At 36.4% G+C, this 20,329-nt stretch overlaps 1 protein-coding gene across 1 annotated transcript in view; it reads left to right on the forward strand.

Moving 5' to 3' along the window:
* Il1rapl2 (interleukin 1 receptor accessory protein like 2) overlaps nucleotides 1–19,764 on the forward strand; it is a 1,115,671-nt gene extending 1,095,907 nt beyond the window's left edge. The window contains exons 10-11 of the mRNA XM_013118167.3: nucleotides 4,665–4,835; nucleotides 17,008–19,764. Of these exons, the coding sequence (XP_012973621.2) occupies nucleotides 4,665–4,835; nucleotides 17,008–17,705 (869 nt within the window). The 3' untranslated portion in view covers nucleotides 17,706–19,764. The remainder of the gene's footprint in view (nucleotides 1–4,664; nucleotides 4,836–17,007) is intronic.
* The last annotated feature ends 565 nt before the right edge of the window (nucleotides 19,765–20,329 follow it).

The raw sequence follows: 20,329 nt of genomic DNA on the forward strand, positions 1-20,329 counted from the left end.
GATTCATATGTGTGAACACTTAGTACCTGGCTCGTCGCAGCATTTAGGAGCTTGTAAGATCCAAAGGAAGTGTAGCCAAACTGGGAGACTTCTACTGCTAGTGGATGAACTTAGCTAGGCATCAATTTCTATCTGGGGTCTTTGCTTCCTGATTCCCTAAGAGGTGAGTTATCTTCCTCACAAGCCCGTCCCACTGCCCTGAACCTGAGTATCAGTTGGGGGTCCAGGGCAGTCTATGGGACCTCTGGCAGTGGAACCAGTATTTATCCCTAGTGCATGAATGAACTTTGGGAGCCCATTCCCTATGGAGGGATACTCTCTCAGCCTAGATACATGGGGGAGGGCCTAGGCCTTGTCCCCAAAGATATGACAGATTTTGATGACCCCCCCCATAGGAGGCCTCACCCTCCCTGGGGAGGGCATGAGAGGTGGGATGGGGGGTTAGTGGAGGACATGGGATGATGGAAGGGAGAGGGAACTGGGAGCAGTGTATAAAATAAGATTGTTTCGAATTTAAATTAAAAAAACAGAGAAAAAAGACATGTCTGAATTTTTACATGGATGTTACAGATTCCAATTAAAGTTTTAATGCTTATATATCAAGAGTTCTCAATCACTAAATCTAAGCACTGAGTAAATGAATTTTAACATCCTTTTAGAAACATACATTATACATGTCAATGCCAACTATATTTGCTACAAAACTCTTCATTATTTTGTACATTCTAACATCTCATCAATATAACTTAGTTTTTTCTGTATACATTTTCTATATGTTTTCTCTTTGACTACATCTACATATGCACACACACTACACTTAGACATATATAGTGACTATGTTAATTAGGCTTTCTATTGCTGTGATGAAGCACCATGACAAAAAGTGACTTGAGGAGAAAAGAATGTTTTATCTTTTAAGTATCAGGTCACAACCTCTCATGGAGGAAGTCAGGGCAGGAACTCAAGACAGAAACATAGAGACAGGAACTGAAGCAAAGGCCATGGACTAATGCTGCTTACCGGCTTGTTCTTCATGGCTTGCTTACCCTGCTTCCTTATAGGACCACCTCCTCAGTAATGGTACTACTAATAGTGGGCCCAGCCATCCCACATCAATCACTGAACAAGAAAATATCCACAGGCCAATATAGTGGAGATATATTCTCAACTGAAGTTTTCTCTCCTCAAATGGCTCTAGACTGTATGAAATTGACAAATTCCTAACCAGGACAATGACATTATACACACATTTACTATTTTTAATTTTAAATATTGTATATGCATTTTTACTTATGTAGGTGAGAATATGTGTTTGTGTGAGTGCATGCTACACTTGGCATACATGTGGAGATTGTAGAACAATGTCTTTTGTTGACCATCAGGTACTTTCTACTTTTTCTTTGAGACATGGTCTCTCATTGGCCCGAAACTTCAATCTAGCTTCCAGGGATGTCTCCCCTCCCATGTTATCATGGGTTTAAAGGTATTGAACTCAGGACCTCTTGCTTTCAAAACAAGCAAGATACACAAGATACGTACTCAATATACACAAATGAATCTCATGAAATTTTTTTCTGGAAAGGATTTGTTTAATGTTCTAGCCAATTTTAATTCATCTCATTTCTACCCATCATGCTTCATTTATTTGACCTATCAGTTTTTCAATAAATATTTAAGGGTCTCATTATCTTATAGTCTCTATTCAGATCAACACTATACACACATACACATAAATCCTAAATTAGTTACTGGGCCTACAATAAACTACAAAGTTAGAGTTCTCCTCCCTTTAGAAGCTAAGGCTTACAACTATGTTCAGTGTAGCTGCAGGAGAACTGAGCTGCAAAAACAGGATGATGAACAAATTAAAATTAGATTTTAAAATATGGAAGGACAGGTGTGACAACAAGAAAATTCTTCCGCAAATAGTTTGGTTGTCTTCGTAAATACTCTCTTCGTTAGAAGCAGCATAGCTTTGGTGACCACCATGCCAGCCGCCTTCCTTCTAATGCCTTGTCTGCATTGTTCTCTATTTTCTTGTTCCTCAAATAAGTTTAGTCAGCATAATTTAGTACCAAAGACTCATTAGTGTTGTCTAGAAAAGTGGTGTCACTGAACTGCCTCTTGGTCTTCAAACAATCATCAAGCCTGGCTGTTAACTTTATTTGCATCATGTTGATGCTTTTGCTCTATTCATCTTGTCCCTCTTTGTGAACAACAGCTGTGGCTATTCATGAAAATTTCTTGGCTCTCTACATAAGGCTGAAGTGCCTTTTAAAGCTGTGGCATCTGAGTCATTGCTGGCTCACTAGCTGGCATCCTGAAGTTCCTGAGACATCTGACATGGTGGCTTTGAGAGTTCTTTTCCTGCTCCAGCCAGCTACAACAAGCCCTTCACCTTTTATTCACCTTGTAGGGACATAACTGAAACCAGAGCATCATTTTTTCCAGAAAGTGATATGCTTCCAGAATACTAGGTAAAACTGATTTACAGGTACATATTCAAACATTAACATGCCAAAGACATGCATATTCTTTTTCAAAACTGATTTAATGTATGAAAATATACCAGTATACTAAAAGCACATGTATGTATTGAACTATAATATTAGGACATAGTAAAACAAGTGAATATAGTACCAGGTACATGTGAGTTTCAGCATAGTCAGAGAGTAAATCTCCATAGGCTAAATAAGCAATAGACTAAGATTCCAAAACTTCTCATAAGGTAGATCATAGAGTCACGTAGCCACTGAAGATGGTTAAGCACACAGTAGATGCTCCACAAATCATTGATGAGTAAAGTAATATGTGTTTCAGTGTAGTTTTGTTTGTGAGATGAGAAACAATTGTCTAGCCTGACATGGAGTTTGAGGCAGCTATACTATCTAGCAAGAACAATAAATATATTCGGCTCAATGGGATAGAGCTTTTTGTCTTTTGGATTCTTTGATTCTTCCAGCTGTGCATCATAGGCAGATTTGAGTCCCAGGTGTGCAATTATAGCTGGAGACATTCAGGGGCCTGCAGGTGCATCCTGTGCTTGATTGGAGCAGGGCAGAGGTGCTTGCATTTCCAGGAGGTTCTTACATTAGCATCGCTGAAGAACATTTCCAATTCCAAGTAGAGTTTTATGTATAACAGTGGAATGTGTCCAACATGTAAGTCAAATGATCTTCTCAACTCTCCAGGACATTATTTTGAGTTCATCTGCTCCTAGACAATCAAGAAACCCAAGTAAGGTTTATAGGCCTTGTATAGTTATAGGGCATGCTAAAGTGTGTTAAGCTTTCCTCTGGATCTCAGACACCATCTTAACATCAATTACCAGAGTGCTTTTCTTGCAGAGATAGCAAGGGCTAGAATCCCACAAGAATTCGAACAAAATCCCGTATTAGAAGTCTCAGGGAGTCCCACCTACTCCAACAATAAAGCATGCATATCTTGTTTTCTGCCTGTAGTTTGCATCCCAGCCAGTCACTATGACTGAAATGTTAGTGAAGTAGGTAAGTAAATGCCTACTTTATTTTATAAAATATATAACAAAATTTTAGGTATAGTGTAAGCAGGTCTGTTTTAGAGGAAAATATTGATGTGTTTTAGAAATAAATGCTTACCAGTCTTTCAAGATCAATGTTTTCAAGAAACTGGTATTAATAAGCATTATTAAATTAGGTATTCATGCACTTATGCTCACTAAATTTGCTTTAAAAGAAATTTGTTTAAATAAGTGAATTTTGAGCTACAACAACTTTTTCATATGTTCCTACTAAAACATATGGGGGGACTAAAACAATAGATAGCTGTTTTCATTAACATTTTGTGTAAAAAATGCATGCATACATAAACATTTGTTCTTTAGAGAGATTGGCTCTGAGCCAATACAGCAAAGGAGAGTAAAAATATGCTTGCAAAGTACAGTTAACTCCATGACTAAACGTGTGAAGAGAAAACCTAATTCAGTAATATTGGAAGGAGGTATATTTTGAAACACAGGCTTCTTTTGGAAGTTGTGTCAAATTACTTGGCTGAACAAGAATAACAGGCAATGTATTTGTATAAAACCCAGCTGCTGTTTCTGCTATTTGGTAATGAACTGCTTTTTGTATATGAAGATGATGACACTAACCAACTGGAAGTATGGCATATGCTGAGTACAGTCTCCAGGAGTGAAGCTGGATTACTTCAATCTTTCACACTTTAGGGCCCAGCCTCTTTTGGATCTCATGCACATATTTGTGCAAACGAGGTATAGTCTGTGACTAAGTGGCAGAGCCAAACCAACTGGCACATGAAGGGTTCAAATCCATGACTTCGGCTTATTTAGTCCTGCATTCAAACACACTGAGATAATCATTTTCAGAAATCATTGAATATCACAAATGTGGATGGGTCCTCACCAGAAGGCACAAATAAAAATTTTGTTCTATTCTGTCCTAAATGTAAGTGGCCCCCTTTGTAACAGTTTTAGGTCATTTCATATGAAATTATTTATGTTAAAATAGACTACATTACTTATTACATCTGAATTATTATTCCAATTATTAAACATTGTCACTAATTACAATGCTTATTCCTACTTGTTAGTTGTTAAAGACATGTAATATTCAAAGGCAACCTTCTAATATTTACCACTTTGTTTTTGTTACTGTTACTCTTAAAAGACAACAAGGAATATGATGCATATCTTTCTTACACAAAAGTGGATCAAGATACTTTGGATTGTGTCAATACTGAGGAAGAGCAGTTTGCTCTTGAAATACTGCCAGATGTCCTAGAAAAACACTATGGATATAAACTCTTCATCCCAGAAAGGGATCTGATTCCAAGTGGAAGTAAGTAACTTTGTATTTCGTATTTAGAACAAATTTTCTTTCAGCAAATTATATGGAAGCAGCAAGCCTCAGAGCCAACTTTTTAGAAAACTATTTCTCACAGTATATGGTTTTTCAAATTAAAATTTCTCCTTGTGTATATTGTGACTTTGTAGCATCTGAAGTTTTTGGAAGGTATTCTCATTTATACCTTAAGTATGTTTTTGAAACTTATACTATAAGTGTGTTTTTTTTCTACATCGCTTTAGTTTCTGAGGTAATAATGACACTTCATTTAAAAACAAGCTGTAAAAGTCAGCTAAAGCTACTTCAATGTACTGCAGTTCCCAAGCTGGAATTCTGTCACTGTGTTTCTACTTATAAATACAATAAATGTCACTAATAACTTTGAATCTTTGCCTTTCATCCTTGTTATTCACTATGCCTTGTCACTCATTCACAGATTTATGGAAAAATCCACTTTAAAAAGTGTATGACGCCATTGGGAGCAGTATTTTCTGTATGTATTTAGTATTTAAAGTTTAAGATGTGCCAGACACTGTAGGTTTGAATGCTACTTTTGAGTAATTCTACATATTGAAAGCTGCATTTGAGCTTTCAGAGTAAATCCAGTTTCAAGTCAAAATGCATTCTTTGTTCTTGTTAAAAACATGTGTGTTGCTCAGAACATTTGTAAATGGTAAAATACAAGGATAGCATAGGCCTAAGAGATGGTCCCTGCCCTCAAAGGGACAATTTAAATTTTTATTAAATATTTATTTAATATTTTTAAATTTAAAATAGTATTGAGGAAAAGTCAAGGGACTATAACGTATGTGTCTGTTAAAATTTTTAAATATGCTAATCTATACATATGAGATAATTACAAAAAATATTTATCTTCAGACTTGATGGCATTTAAGATAACATTATACTTTATCACATTTCAGACTTAAAGTTCTATGTGTGTGTGCATGCTTGTGTGTGTATGTATGAGAGAGACAGAGACAGAGACAGGGACAGAGAGGAGTGTTTATGTATTTATCTTCCAGATGATGAAACAAAGGTTCAAAGAAGCCCAAGATCACATAACTTTCAAAACTAAAGCTGGAAATAGAACATAGATCTCTCTCTCTGCTAAATCATTCTGTTTGTCAGTAATATTTATTCAGATCACCATCAGTTCACCATGGTCATTAAGCTAATGAGAAACAAATGGGAACCAACTGTGTTTTTACTATTTTTCTTTCTTCTTGAAGGTCATGCATATGCATGTTTGAGTGTATTTACAAGTACGTCCATATAATGTACATTGAAAGGTCCAAAGTAAACAATATTTACAAGCTCATTTCTTTTCCTCAATTAAAATGTCTCTAAGCTTATTCTTCCCGTTGTCTCTCTCTCTTTTCTTTTGGTAATTTTACCTACTTTCATAACTTGAAATACAATGCTGTAGCAATAGATTGCCTAAGGACTATCCCAATGCCTAAGAGTTGTTTCTATGACTCAGTGACATTCTCCCAAATATGTCCCTTGTGTCTTTTCCATTCTCACTTCTAATATCCTAGCTTACACGCCATTTTTAGCCCTACAATATTGATTAGTGCTCTACTTTCCTTATACTTTCACTGTTCCTCGTAATCCATTAACATGTGTATATCCCCAACAGTGCCAAACCACTGGACCACAAACTTTGATTTTTCGCTATTTCCTCCAGAATAAAATCCATATCCCTTCCTTAAACACTTTTATAATTGCCTGCTTGCCCAGGTTGTTCTCCTATCAACTACTTTATTTGCACCTACTCAAAGCCTCCACTCTAGTCAAGTTATGCCTATGATATGAATTGTGTGTATCCCTGCACTGCTTTTGTTCATGTTAGCCTTCTATGAATTTGAAGACCCTATTGATTTTTTTCCATATCACTTAACTGGTTTTGTGGAAAATCAGTAGTAATTACTTCAGCCCTTATATTCATAGTATATGTGTACTTTTTGACTATAAATTTGCAGACCTATGATATTTTTCTTGGTTTTATAACTTTAGGTAGCATTCCATTTACTTATATCCTACAAATATTATTATAAGTTCCATGGGTATTATACTGCATTTATTTATCTTCATAACAATATTGTCATCTACTATGATTTAAAATGATTTGATGCCTCATAGTAATTGTTGATTTTTTCAACAGTGTTAATTTGAGAAAATAACAAGTAATGAAAATAAGCAAGGACTTTACTTCTTGGTTGCCTTTTTCTGTTTTAAAATGTTTTTATTAACTCTTTGAAATGTTCATATATTTTGATCATGTTATTTCCTGTTACCCAACTCTTTCCTGATTGATCTTCAAGACAAGATATGCTTTTTAAAATCTTCTAAAATTATCTTGACTATTAAATCACTAAACATATATCTAAAATATATGTCACTCTTGTGTTTAATCTGTTACAAACCCAAATGTATAGACCAGTGTTCCATCTAAGACTTGGGTGATGTTGGCAATTGTGTCTATGACACCTCAGTACTATGACGGGTGAGCACTCAGAGCTTACATTGTAGAAAAATATTACATACCCATGGAAGATCATTTTCATATTTTTGATATTTTACAATCATCAGAAAGAGCAGGGACTTGATCCAGAGGACTAGATGGTACACAAGAATATTTTTTCAACAGTCAGCCATTTGAGAAATCTATGCAACTTTTAGATGCAACCACTGGAGGGTGTTTGCTTTTAATCCTTCCTTCCTGAACTAGGGAATTCATGTTCTCTGAATTCCGATTTGCGAGTGTAACCTGCAGAGGTTCTTAAAAAGGCCCTTTGACAATTTTTCTTTTCCATCAACATTTCAGTGCTAGCTGAGCAGTCACCATGTCACGATTAACGAGTTTTTCCTTGGCATTTTTAGCACGCATTCAGGAAGTCGATGAAGTATATGAATAATATACTTGATTTACACATGAATGACAGAGTAGAACATTTTGGACCCGGTGTATGCATGTTATTAAAGAAGCTTCTGTGGTCTGAATTTGCAGCCATTGGTACAGATTTAACAGGTTATGCTATATAAATATAGACACATTCCTGTGGGGGAACCCAGTTACACTATTATAAGTCGTTTTTGTCCCTCACATCTCATTTAATGTATATTGGCCCAAGGCTATGCCTTCCTCCAAAAGTAGCAACTAGACTTTTGAGAACAATAAAAGCAAACTTCTTAAGATCCTTCTTGATGTAGAATGATAACTCTATATGAATCAAATTAGTTTGAATGTCTCTTCTTTTCATGTATCTTCATTTTCCAGCCTCTCTCACAGTACTCCACTCAAGCCTGTCAACTCAAAATATTTCCAGTGACTAGAATTTTAAAGGTGCATGAACCTCAGTCTGTCTCTTTCGACCTCCTCTCTCTCTTTTTCTCCATTGGCAGTTCTCAGAAAGCTCAGAAATAAAGATGTTGATCTTCTAGATGAATTGGAGTTGTCTATACTTTCACCTACTGGGAAAATTGTTGTGTGGCTGCTATGAACCATTAGAGATGGGAATATTTGACACAAATATTTTCCCTAAATTCTGAGACCAAGTCTTTAGATTTGGAGCATTATTTTCCTGGCAGTAACTACATTTCAATTTGTGAGCCAATGACCAAGATCTTCTTTATGTTTTCTCAGGTTAGGTGCCTAAATGTGGCAAGAATTTGTACTTTCCAGTAAAAATTTGGTCTATTTCTTCCCAGACTAGAAACATCTGTCCCTGAGAACAGTGAAAGCAACTTTGTTGCCAACAAGCATCTCTATGTCAGAAGTGACAAGCAACCAAAAGAAAGCCAGATAGAAAACACCCTACTCAAACTGCCTAGAGACACAAACTTGAGAAGTAGAGATTTTCTCACCCTTGCAGCTGCTGAGTTTTGTGGTGTAAAGTACCCTACACAGAGCACATTGTGTTCATGGGGCCTAGTGGATCCTTAAGGAATGAACAGATGTGCTCTGAAGCTGACATGTGACCAACAGAACCCAGCTGTGCAACTGAGATCTTGAAATTGAGGACATTTTTTGGATGAGTACCATTTAGCCTTTTGGATCCATCTTATCTTAGAGTTTCTACACAGATTATGAAATATTAAAGTATAAAAACTTATGGAATCAGGCTGAGGCCCACTCGTTCAAAGGAGAAAAGAGCATTCTAAGACAAAGAAATACAATGAAACTGGAGAATCAATCTTATGGTCTTTATTTACCTTTAAAAGAAAGAAAATAAGGTCCTTAAAATATATGTACAGTATTTATTAACAATTGTGACTCAATCTCATTCTACCAGAACTATTGAGCAAAAATATAATTGTGTAAATGGTAACTTAAAGAAGAAAACAATCCTTCACAAGCATTACCTCTATTTTCCCTTTTCTTCATATACATCATTAGCTCTATTTTCCCTTTTCTTCATATAAATCTTTGGAAGATCTCTACATGAATTATTTATGCATGACGGTGGCAAAGAAAGACACTAGTGAGCTAAAATATTACTATGCATATGGCTGACCAACCATGCCCTTTGAAATTATATCCTTAAATTTTATGTCAAATATCATTTTTACTTATTTTCATGCTCAAATTTCTATGGGAGTCTCTCACTTAAGAATCCTAGCACTTCTTTAGGAATTTAAGAGGACATTTTATCTTATTTTATGTATTTGTTAAAACATTTCCCACTCATCTAATCTTCAATCTTTTAAGGCTTATGACTAGTCATGGGATTGTTCTGACAATGAAATGACAAATGACTGGGGAATACATCTGCTGTCAGATGATCCCTAGTCACTTCTGAAGTGAGGCATGCAAAAAATATTTTTGTGCATGGACCTGTAAGTATTGGACACCATTCAAGTAAGTTGTCCTGGGGGGAGGAATAAAATCCTTTTCCAGGCAATCTAATGTCTGTGACCTAAAAAATGTGAGGCAGAGGTGACATGTACAACCAATAAAATTTAAAACATTGTTTGAAATTTACTCACATGCTACAAAATTAGGTGTCTTGACAATTTCCTTCATGTTAGAAACAAAAAGAGCATAAATTATACTCTAATCACTCCAGAATTTACTAAGGTTAAATGGACTAGTTTTCTCATTGATATTTGAGGTAGATGTTAGAATCCATTGTGCAGAATTTTAATCAGGAAATATGGAGCTTAAAGTGTAGGAATTTTTAAAATAATCAAATGAGCAGGTTAATGTCTTAACACTGAAGGAAATACAGAAAAATCTCCATGAGCAATAACAACAGCTTTGTTCCATAATCAGCAAGTTGGCACTACTGTGAATGAGTTGCACATGCACCTTTCTAGGGTTGGTGACAAAGCAGGAAGGAAGACAGAGCATAGGTGCACTGATTCCCCATTCTGCTCCACTTTCTCTTTCCCTGAGTAGTCCTCAAATGTAAAGAGGTGACAGAAAACATAATGTTTATAGCATTCCCACAGGTGAAATGCAATAACAAGTAGGATGAACTCACTATCAGAAATAAGGCCTTCAAAATCAGAGCTGTAACAGAATAAAGTTCCCTCAACACGCAAGCTGTCAGCAAATTTAACTGTTGATTTACTACTTTGAGAGGATTCTTGCATTAGTCACTCAAGTATGAACTTTCTGCTGCAGAAATTTAACCCTGCTATCTAGTTATCAGACATCAAGCTAATGACTTGAAAAGTTGGGGAAAGGGGAAAGTTTCGTAGGACATGTGATATCACTCCTAAGCATGTACCTGGATAAAGGAAAATGGTGGAGTCTGTGGTTTGCAGGAAATAATAGAATCTTACCGCTATCAAAGTGGAATCAAAATACCGGAGTTTTCATGTCAGCCACCTGTGTATTTTCTGTTAGTATGTCTCACAATCATCCAAAATCCAAATAATATTTTCAATCAAATGGTAATAAAATACCTCACTAGAAGTCTAAAAGAAAATTTTTATCATAAGTACATAGTAGTGAAAATATATGTTTCTGTTATATGGAAAACATAAAGATTTTACTTAATTTTTGATGTACTGACCTAATTTTCAAAGATACTGTTATTGTTGTCTATGAGCTAACTAATGTTCACCTCAAACTGATGGGATATTATATATTTTGATGCATCCCATCTCATTATAATGATACATATTTTGTATAATAGGTGTGCATAATTGTGTCTTTAAGAATATCGAAGTACTATCATTTGAATCTGGCAGCTTATCAAATTATGCCATGTGTAGACTTCACATATTGGATCTTTTAACTTAAAAAATGCCAGCCGGGGGGTGGTGGCGCACGCCTTTAATCCCAGCACTCGGGAGGCAGAGGCAGGCGGATCTCTGTGAGTTCGAGGCCGGGCTGGACCGATAAGCCTCCAAAACAAGACAGAAAAACCCTGTCTCGTAAAAATAAAAAAAAAAACTGCCATATATTCTGATACTAACCCCAACACAACTGCAAGTACCAATAAAAACAATTTGCAAATAGCTAATTGATTATCTTGCAAAATCAGATTGTCAGTAGCCAGAGGTAGACCAGCAAAGAATATGTCACCATAGTTTTGTTTTCACTCCTGTCCTCTCTCCCTCTACAGCTAACCCAAAGCCAGTGTGTAAGAAGTGTGCTGAAGTTTTCAAACACATACATATCCCTCTAGATGCAGCTATTCAGGACCGCTGTTCTTTGTTTTTGTTTTACTTTTCCCCTTCATTTGTGCCCTTTTCTTTATTAAAAAAGCACAATTCATCTTAAGGTCAGTTTTCTTTAATCTAATCTTACTTCTCTAAATAAATCCATTGGAATTTTCTTTCACCAAACTCCTGAATGAGATTTTTTAAAAATAAAATTCATCTTACTTTTAATAAGATTTTAGATAGTCACTTTCATTGATTTTCATCAATAATGATGCTAGTGGCATGTATATTGCCAAAGGAGGGTCTAGGTGACAATGCATTTTCTTTGACAATGTGTTACAAAGAGCCAGTCCCTGGATAAGACAAAGAGAGATCCTTCTTGGCACTGGCACGTAGAATATGAAATTTTTCCTATCCTAACTTAAGCACCTCAATCAAACTTCCATTGAAGATTTTTTTATTTGCCTAGTTATGAAGGTCATGACTAGGCCAAATGTGCTTGCCCTGCTTTATGCCATGTCTCTTATTCTGCCTGTGCTTTCATAGACTTATGTATAGAAAAAAGAATCAGTACAGCTCCCTTTGGTCTTCTGTATCATCAGAAGTTACTTAAAACCAAAACTTGCAAAATGACTTGCTGCCATGAGCTTTCATTTAAGGGATATTATATGTTTTTATGTGGAGGAAAAAGCATCTTTAAGGGATTTCTTTTGCTATTCTGTTGCTATATTTGCCTGAACAAGTCAGGACAAGATGTAGTGAGTATTCATGTGTGCTGAGGAACTGGGGACTTCTATTGAAAAATGTTTCTTTATTATCACTTTGTGGTAACAAGCTTTTTAATACATTTTTCTGAAGGCTTCTAAAATGTCTCCCACAAAACCACAGCCTACCATGGCAAGCATGATTGCCTGTCGGACACTGTGCTTTGGACCAGCAATATCTTAGCTGGTACCTGTTTCTGCTTAGTTTATTTGGAACTGTTCAAGGCTAACCACCCTCCCGGTCTATAATTCAGGGAAGCAAATCTTCCCTGTAAGGATCCAGTTAGTAAATATTTTAATATTTGTGGATCATGTCCCTTATATAGTGTTCATCTTATATCTTATTCATCATCAGCAGCATCATTAAAAAACCTTTTCAAGATGTAAAAATGTCACCTTTTGTTCATGAGCCATCCGAAAACAGGCCATGTGTTTTAGAAGATCAGGTTTAAAATCAGAGTCACTAGATACAAACATACAAACCCAAGGACAGGGGAGAATTATCTTGAGCATTTGCTTCATACACAGAGCCAGCCAACAATGACTCCTGGCTAAAGACTAACAAGTAAAATCTTTGGACTATGCCTCATTCATTTCTTCTTCAGTATGTACAGTTTTGCATGACAGCTAGATTCTGGTTTTTCCAAAAGAAAAAGAGAAAGGATGAAAGGAAAAAGGGGGAACCAGGAGGAAGAATGTGGCAGGGGAGAAAGAAATGAAATAACAAATGAGAAAATAACGAAAAATTTAAAAAAGAGAAAGAAGGGAAACTTGGAGGTGAAAGGAGAGCATGGAAAAGAAGCAAAGAAGAAGAAAAAGAAAGGGAATGAGCATGTGGGGGAGAGAGGAGGACAGGAAAACACAGAGTGAGCCAGAAGGTAAGAGCTAGAGCACACAGTCTCTCCCACTTTTCCACAGAGCCAGGCAGCCCTTAGGGGCACCTCCCCAGCTGCTTTCAAATATTGAGGTTGCTGCCCAGCCACTGATCACCATCCCAAGAAGTGAAATGTGGGCTTCACATCTGAAAACTTCCACTTGCTTTTTCACCAAGTGAAATGGAACACAGAATTCAAGGCCCAAGCAAATGGCTTGTGTTTTCTTTGGGACACTTGGGCTATTTCTAACCAGGGAAAATTTTGATGTACTGTCTAACTCCAGTACATATGATTAATGTATATATAGGGCAAACCAGGATAATTCCATTTTTTCTTCCACAGCAGGTTTTCAGCCCAAATTATCTGGATGCTTGCCTCGACTCTCCACTAGGCTTTGCCAGGATAAGCACAGCCAGTGTAGTATGCAGGAGACTGGGCCCACTCCCTCTCTCCAAGGTTCCCTTCAACACCACACCCTGTGCAGCTGAGCAGAGTGGGAACTGTCCTAATAAATTTCTTCTTGGGGGCAAAAGTTTCTAAGATGCCCCTAAATCCCTAAATGTTGCATTCCACTTCAATGTAAAACAGGGAAACATAATTGATTTGTGCCCTGGGAGAACTATACTAAAGGGGAAATATTTTACACTTTTCCATTCTCCATCCCAGAAAGAGACCAGCAAAGCTGAAGTCCATGATAGGCCAGTTAAATTAACTGCCACTTGACTTGTAATTTGTCTTTATGTAGAGATATGTAGATGCATAGATTTTGCTTTTAAAACAATTTGCCTGCACTGAACTGAACCCAAGGAATCCAGTGGCAGAGAGAGAGGAGTGATGAGCAAATTGGCAAAGAATGGGCTGGCAAAACCAGCAGAGACCGCTGATCTGAACAGGGGAGAGCTCTTGGACCCCAGAGGCTTGGACAGCGGGGAGGCTAACATGGGACTGATCTGGACCCCCCAAATGTGAGTGCCAGCGAGAAGGCCTGGGCAACCTATGGGGCCTTGAGCAGTGGATCAGTGTCTATCCCTGGAATACAAACAGTCTTCGTGTGCCCATACCACAAAGAGGGATGCTCTCTCAGTCTGGACTCTTAGGGGAATGCCTGGACCCTACCAGGAGTGAAATGACAGACTCTAGATATCCCCTATGTGGAAGGAATTGGCAATAGGGTGGGAGGCTGGGGGGGAAGGGGAGTGCGGGAGGAGGGGAGGGAGAGGGAACTGGGATTGATATGTAAAACAAGCTATTTAAAATTAAAATAAAAAATGATAAAAAAACAATTTGCCTAAGTACATAGAACTCCTTTCTATGATACGACAGAGAATCTCAGAAGTTATCTTTATGGCTTCTGCTGTCCTTTTCTTCTGGCAACTGCTGTTTCCTCTTGAGATGACAAAAGTTTAACAGAGCTCATTCTTAGATCACCTGACCCAATCCTAATTCTTCTCTGAAAGAATCTTTTTATTCCTGCTCTATGTGGTCACATTTTAGTTAATTCATTGAGAAATTCATACAATGAGATTTGATCACATTCACCATCCTCACCCAACTTATCCCACATCTTTGTTTTTTTTTTTTTTTGGTTTTTTTTTTTTTTTTTTGGTTTTTACGAGACAGGGTTTCTCTGTATTGTTTCGAGGGCTATCGGTCCAGCCCGGCCTCGAACTCACAGAGATCGGCCTGCCTCTGCCTCCCGAGTGCTGGGATTAAAGGCGTGCGCCACCACCGCCCGACCCACATCTTTGTTTTTAAAGATACTTTTAGAATATAGCCTAACATAAAAGTAGTGTTGATCTAAGAGGTATATTTACCCTGAATACTGAAAAGGTTTGTATGCTACTTTTTAAAGTTTCAAAGTGTTGGCTCCAATTTGATGAGACAATAGTAGTGAAAATAAAGTCTTGGGACATTATTAGAAAAAAGGATTTTCTATGAAATTACAATGAACTTATTATCTGCCTGATAAAAGTATAGCCTCATGTATTCTTGCACCAATACCATGATTCGGAGTGTGGGGTTTGTTTGGTTTTGGTTTTGGTTTGGAGAAAAGGTGAAAAGCATCATGGGAAAGATCCGTGATAGTTTATTTTACTGTATCTTACAGATTCAACTTCTAATGATGAAGCTTCCCACATAACTTCTTTCTTTTTGGAAGCAGAAAGGAAGGAAGAAAATGAAGAGTCAGAGCTGTTGATACATTGGGATAGTATCTTCCCACTCTGTTGAAACTTTCCTCCTTTCCTTCCATTTTGTTTCACCATTTCTCTCAGTGATAAACCTCCCCACTGCTATGAGTGTGTAGTGTTTTTATAGATTGCAATGCCAAATTTCCCTCTGAATACATAATCTATAAAGGAAAACACTTAAAATTAAAGAGGTTGCATCCCAACTCAGTGACTAGCCTCATCCTCTAAAATACTGTCAAAGGTAACGACTGCATGAGAGTATTCTGAACTATATTTTTAAAAACATCTTTAGCAAGAAATTGTCAAATGGACAATTCCATGTATCTTTTAAATGTTTATTTTGTTGTTGTTGCTGCTGTTGTTTATCAGCAGGGGTGTGAAGAAATGTTGCTCATTATTGCTTTTTAAAGTTTTCTCGCTGCCAAATGGTAAAACTATGATCCTGAAAAAGAAGATTATTTGTAGAATGTGCACCTGTAAAATAAGTTTCTCTTTTCAAATGGCTTGTACAGAGCTGTTTGATGTCCCCCGTGCTATGTGCTGAGTGTGATTACTCAAAAGCAGTCCATAAACTGGGGCAGATTTGTAGTGACAAATGTTGCTATGCTTCTGTAAGCACTGCTTCTGCTACAGGATACTGTACATTAGACAGGGCCTTGAGCTCTGCTTAGTAAAGACTGCTTTCTGATGCAGCACCTGTGTCCAAGTCTCTATTTGTTAATAACACACATATATTGGCTTCCATTTATGGCAGATGAGACTGTGGAAAGTGTAATCTCAAAAAGATTAATGCACGGGATAAACAAACCCAGTAACAATTTGGGTATTCTTCTACCATGAAGAAAGCCATAACATAATCACCGCATTTTAAGAATTGCAAGACAAACGTCTATTTATAAGTATCTGGCCTCCTTTCCTCTTTTCAGTCATTCTATTCCATTACCATCCCCGTCACTAACTCCACCCTTCATTCTTCGTCCTTGAACCAAAAAGCAACAGATCGTTCTTATTTAATTCATGAACACACCTCACTTCCCTATCTATTAGTTTCAAGGACAATACTGAAGACCTAATGATTCAAATGACAGAAAGGTATTCTGATAAATAAGGTAATTGTGATTCTAGAAGAGATTTCTCACCTACCATCTCTGTCTCACAATCTCTCATGTTGGTAGCACACACACACACACACACACACACACACACACAAAGCTTCTATAATATTTTAGCAGTTGAAATAGGAGTCATGGGTACCATTATTATTTGTTAGCTAAAAGTTATAAATATAAAACACAGAAAGGAAGGAGGAAAATACACCAAACTCCAAAGAAAAATAAACATTTATTAAAAGGTTTCTATTCTTTTTTTTGATCAACTGGTTGATTACTTGTTCATTTAAGTATTAACTAACTAGTCTGGATGTTTGTCTTAAGTTATTAAATAAACAAAGAGTACTGAAATACACCTAAACTCTGAAGAATCCAAAGTTTGTATGGGTCATAGGTGCATTGTAATTAATAATAAGGCAAAGAAAATAAGGATATGATCAGTTCTTTATAATTTCTTAAGTGTTGCAGAAATGAGTTTTCTGAACATGCAATAGAAAAGAGAAAATGTAATGGGCTTTAGTGAAAGACTGGATCTAGAATGCAAACCTAATACTTTAAAGACTGGCTATGTCTTTGTTTTACTCTTTCTCTCTTTCTGTGATTTATAGCATACATTGAAGATCTCACAAGATGTGTTGAGCAAAGCAGAAGACTTATTATCGTCCTAACTCCAGACTATATTCTCAGACGGGGATGGAGTATTTTCGAACTGGAAAGCAGACTCCATAACATGCTAGTCAGTGGAGAAATCAAAGTGATTTTGATTGAGTGTACAGAATTAAGAGGGAAGGTGAATTGCCAGGAAGTGGAATCCCTAAAGCACAACATCAAACTTCTATCACTGATCAAGTGGAAGGGACCCAAAAGCAGCAAATTAAATTCTAAGTTTTGGAAGCACTTAGTGTACGAAATGCCCATCAAGAAAAAAGAAATGCTATCCCATTGTCACGTTCTAGACTCTGCAGAACAGGGGCTTTTTGGAGAACTTCAGCCTATACCTTCAATTGCCATGACGAATACCTCAGCCACAATGGTGCCATCTCAAGCTGATCTCCCTGATTTCCACCATTCGGATTCAATGCAAATGAGGCACTGTTGCAGAGGATACAAACACGATATGCCTACCAATACCCTGTCAGTACCTTCCTTAGGCAACCACCACACTTACTGTAACTTGCCACTAACACTCCTGAATGGACAGCTACCCCTTAATAATTCCATGAAAGAAACTGAGGAATTTTCAAGGAACAATTCCCTACTACCATTATCATCCAAAGAGCTTAGCTTCACCAGTGATATTTGGTAGTGAGAAAAAAAATCTCAATTCCTGTGAACAACTACACGAGAATACGGAATCTCTGTTATACTGAAATTAATTACACCCAAAATATCGAGGTGCTGGAAATGTGAAGAAAAAGGCACAAAAATAGTGTTTATATTTAAATATTTTATTTACATTTGTAGAATAGTGGGGGAATAGAAGGTTTTGCTTTTGTAGTGTGACACCTTGTCCCAATGTACAGTTTTGATCTTTTTTCCTGAAAAGAAAAATAATTTATTTGTGTCCTTTTCAAGAAGGTTTTATGGTACTACATGGACTGCCATATTTAGGAGTTTAGCATTTAAACAGTATTTTTCAAAAAAGGAAATTCTAAAGACTTGATGAATTTGAAAATTATTAATGAGCGTTTAACAGAAAGGAGAACTTGTTTGGAATAACTGAAAACAGTTGAGGATTTTAAAGGAAAAAAATATTGATGCAACCAACTTGAAGATTGTTTGTCCAGGAAGACCAGTTGGGAAAACAATACGCTTGAAACATTTACATCTTCTTCAACGTAATGGACAACTCCTGTAGACTAAATCAACAGGCTGTAATAACGGCTTTTAGTTCTATTAGACAAGCACATCAACTATAGCCAAACTGGTAGATAGGTAAACTATGCACATTCCTTAAGCAAATGAATAGACAGCTCTAAGCTCTTTACAGATGATTTTTAGTAAGCCCTATGACTTTCTGGATCATTCCAAAATTACGACTTTGAAAATGCATCTTAAACTGCACATTTTATTATTTTCTAAAACATTCACATTTAGATGTGTCCGCCCCAAACACTCTTGTGATCTTCTCTAACATTTATGTGAAGATGTGGGCATTGTCTCACTTGTTTTTCAGCCTCATTGCAAGTTGAACTTCAATATACATCGACTGCAAATGCTTGCAGGTGGAAAGAAGTAATGACACTATTCAGAAATGAAGTGCTAAATGATTTGAATTTACTAGTGATAGAGCAACAATTGCAGACTTTTTCATATGCAACGTAGTTGTGAAATACACTATCCCGTGCACACAATGAGTCTGTTCAGCTATATGTACAACGCTCCTGCAGAAGTATCTCTATTCCCGGTGCTTCAGAGGATTTATTTGATAGACTAAACTTGCCTACCTTCATACAGTGACTGTGACTCTACCTTATCAGAACATCTTTGTCAATAATCTATCTCCTATTTGCTATAAGGAATGTACCCATACATTATTGTGGATTACGGCTTTCCATCACTTAAATTAATTTGGTGTGCTTTTCAACTTGAAACCCATGGGGATTGATGTCTTAACTGCTTATCAAAGTTGATTCAGAAATTTTGCAAGTGGTTCTTACAGAAAGTTCTTGGACAATTACAAACAAGGACAATGTACACAATGTATAAAATTAAGACTCTGGTTACCCCTTGTGATTGTGAGATACAAAAGTAGAAGCAAATATGAGAAAAAATGCGTCGATGATCTGTCTCTAATCTTTTTCCTTGGATGAGTCTCTGTAATCCAACTCTTCTGTGAAAGTAATTGTTTCTCTGATGCTTTTCCTTACCTAACTGTTCAGAAAAATGCATTAAGAAACAAACTGTCTAAAAGTTTCACAATGATACATGTTCATTTCACCAGGAGACAATTAGTTTCTCCTTTGAAAATCCTTGTTCAGTGTATGTAGGTATTTCATAGATGTATTTTTCCACCAAGAATGGAAATTTCTGTAAAAAAAAATCTATAGACATTTTAAAAAGAAAATTTATCAATTCTAAAGTGTTTTTCCAGTGTTAAAACGTTGTATTTACTCTTGGTGTTCCTTAATGCTATACATATTGACTAAATTAATAATCTGCATGAAATGAGTGCTACATGTTTAAAGTGAACAATTGCACTTTTTACTATTTTATTTTTCACCGAAATGTAGATTAATTCAAATAGAATGTGTAGTCGTATTTTTAAACTAATAGTTCTGTATTGAGCATGCCAGTTCTGAAAATATGACATGGGCCTCTCTGCTTCCTTTATTTACAATGATTAAACGTGGGTAGCAATTTGAGTTGGCTGGCCACAATGTGTCCTTTCACTGCTTGTAGGTACTCAGAAACAGAGCATTCACACTTGTGCTGGGGAACTTGACAAGAAACCTTTTCTACCATTTTCAGGAACTAATGTGTACACTATCTATAAAAATTTATTTCTAGATGGCAATTCAAAATTTAATTTTCATCTGAAATTTTTTAATGAAAAGATATAACCCACAGGGTATAATAAGTATTTAGTCTAGAACACGATATATGCTTCTAGTTGTTTTTACAGTAAGATATTTTTCCCTTTTCAACTTTACACTGAATTTTGGAAATCTAGGAACCCATCTTTACAGTTAGTCCTTACACACTCATAACAAGTTTATTATTACGTTATTGTATGCAAAAATATATTTACAAACCGTATATTAAAGGCAAAACATTCTGAAAACCAAAATGAAAAATACAGAAAGAATGATTTGTACAAATCAAAACATTTCATAGAGAATAAATAATGCTGAAGGATATGGACAACATGCTTATCCATTTAATTCTGGGTGGGTTTGATAAGTATGATTCCCAATATAATCAGAGAGA

Source organism: Mesocricetus auratus, unplaced genomic scaffold (assembly GCF_017639785.1).
Source record: "Mesocricetus auratus isolate SY011 unplaced genomic scaffold, BCM_Maur_2.0 Super-Scaffold_100003, whole genome shotgun sequence".
In the NCBI taxonomy this organism is placed as follows: Eukaryota; Metazoa; Chordata; class Mammalia; order Rodentia; family Cricetidae; genus Mesocricetus; species Mesocricetus auratus.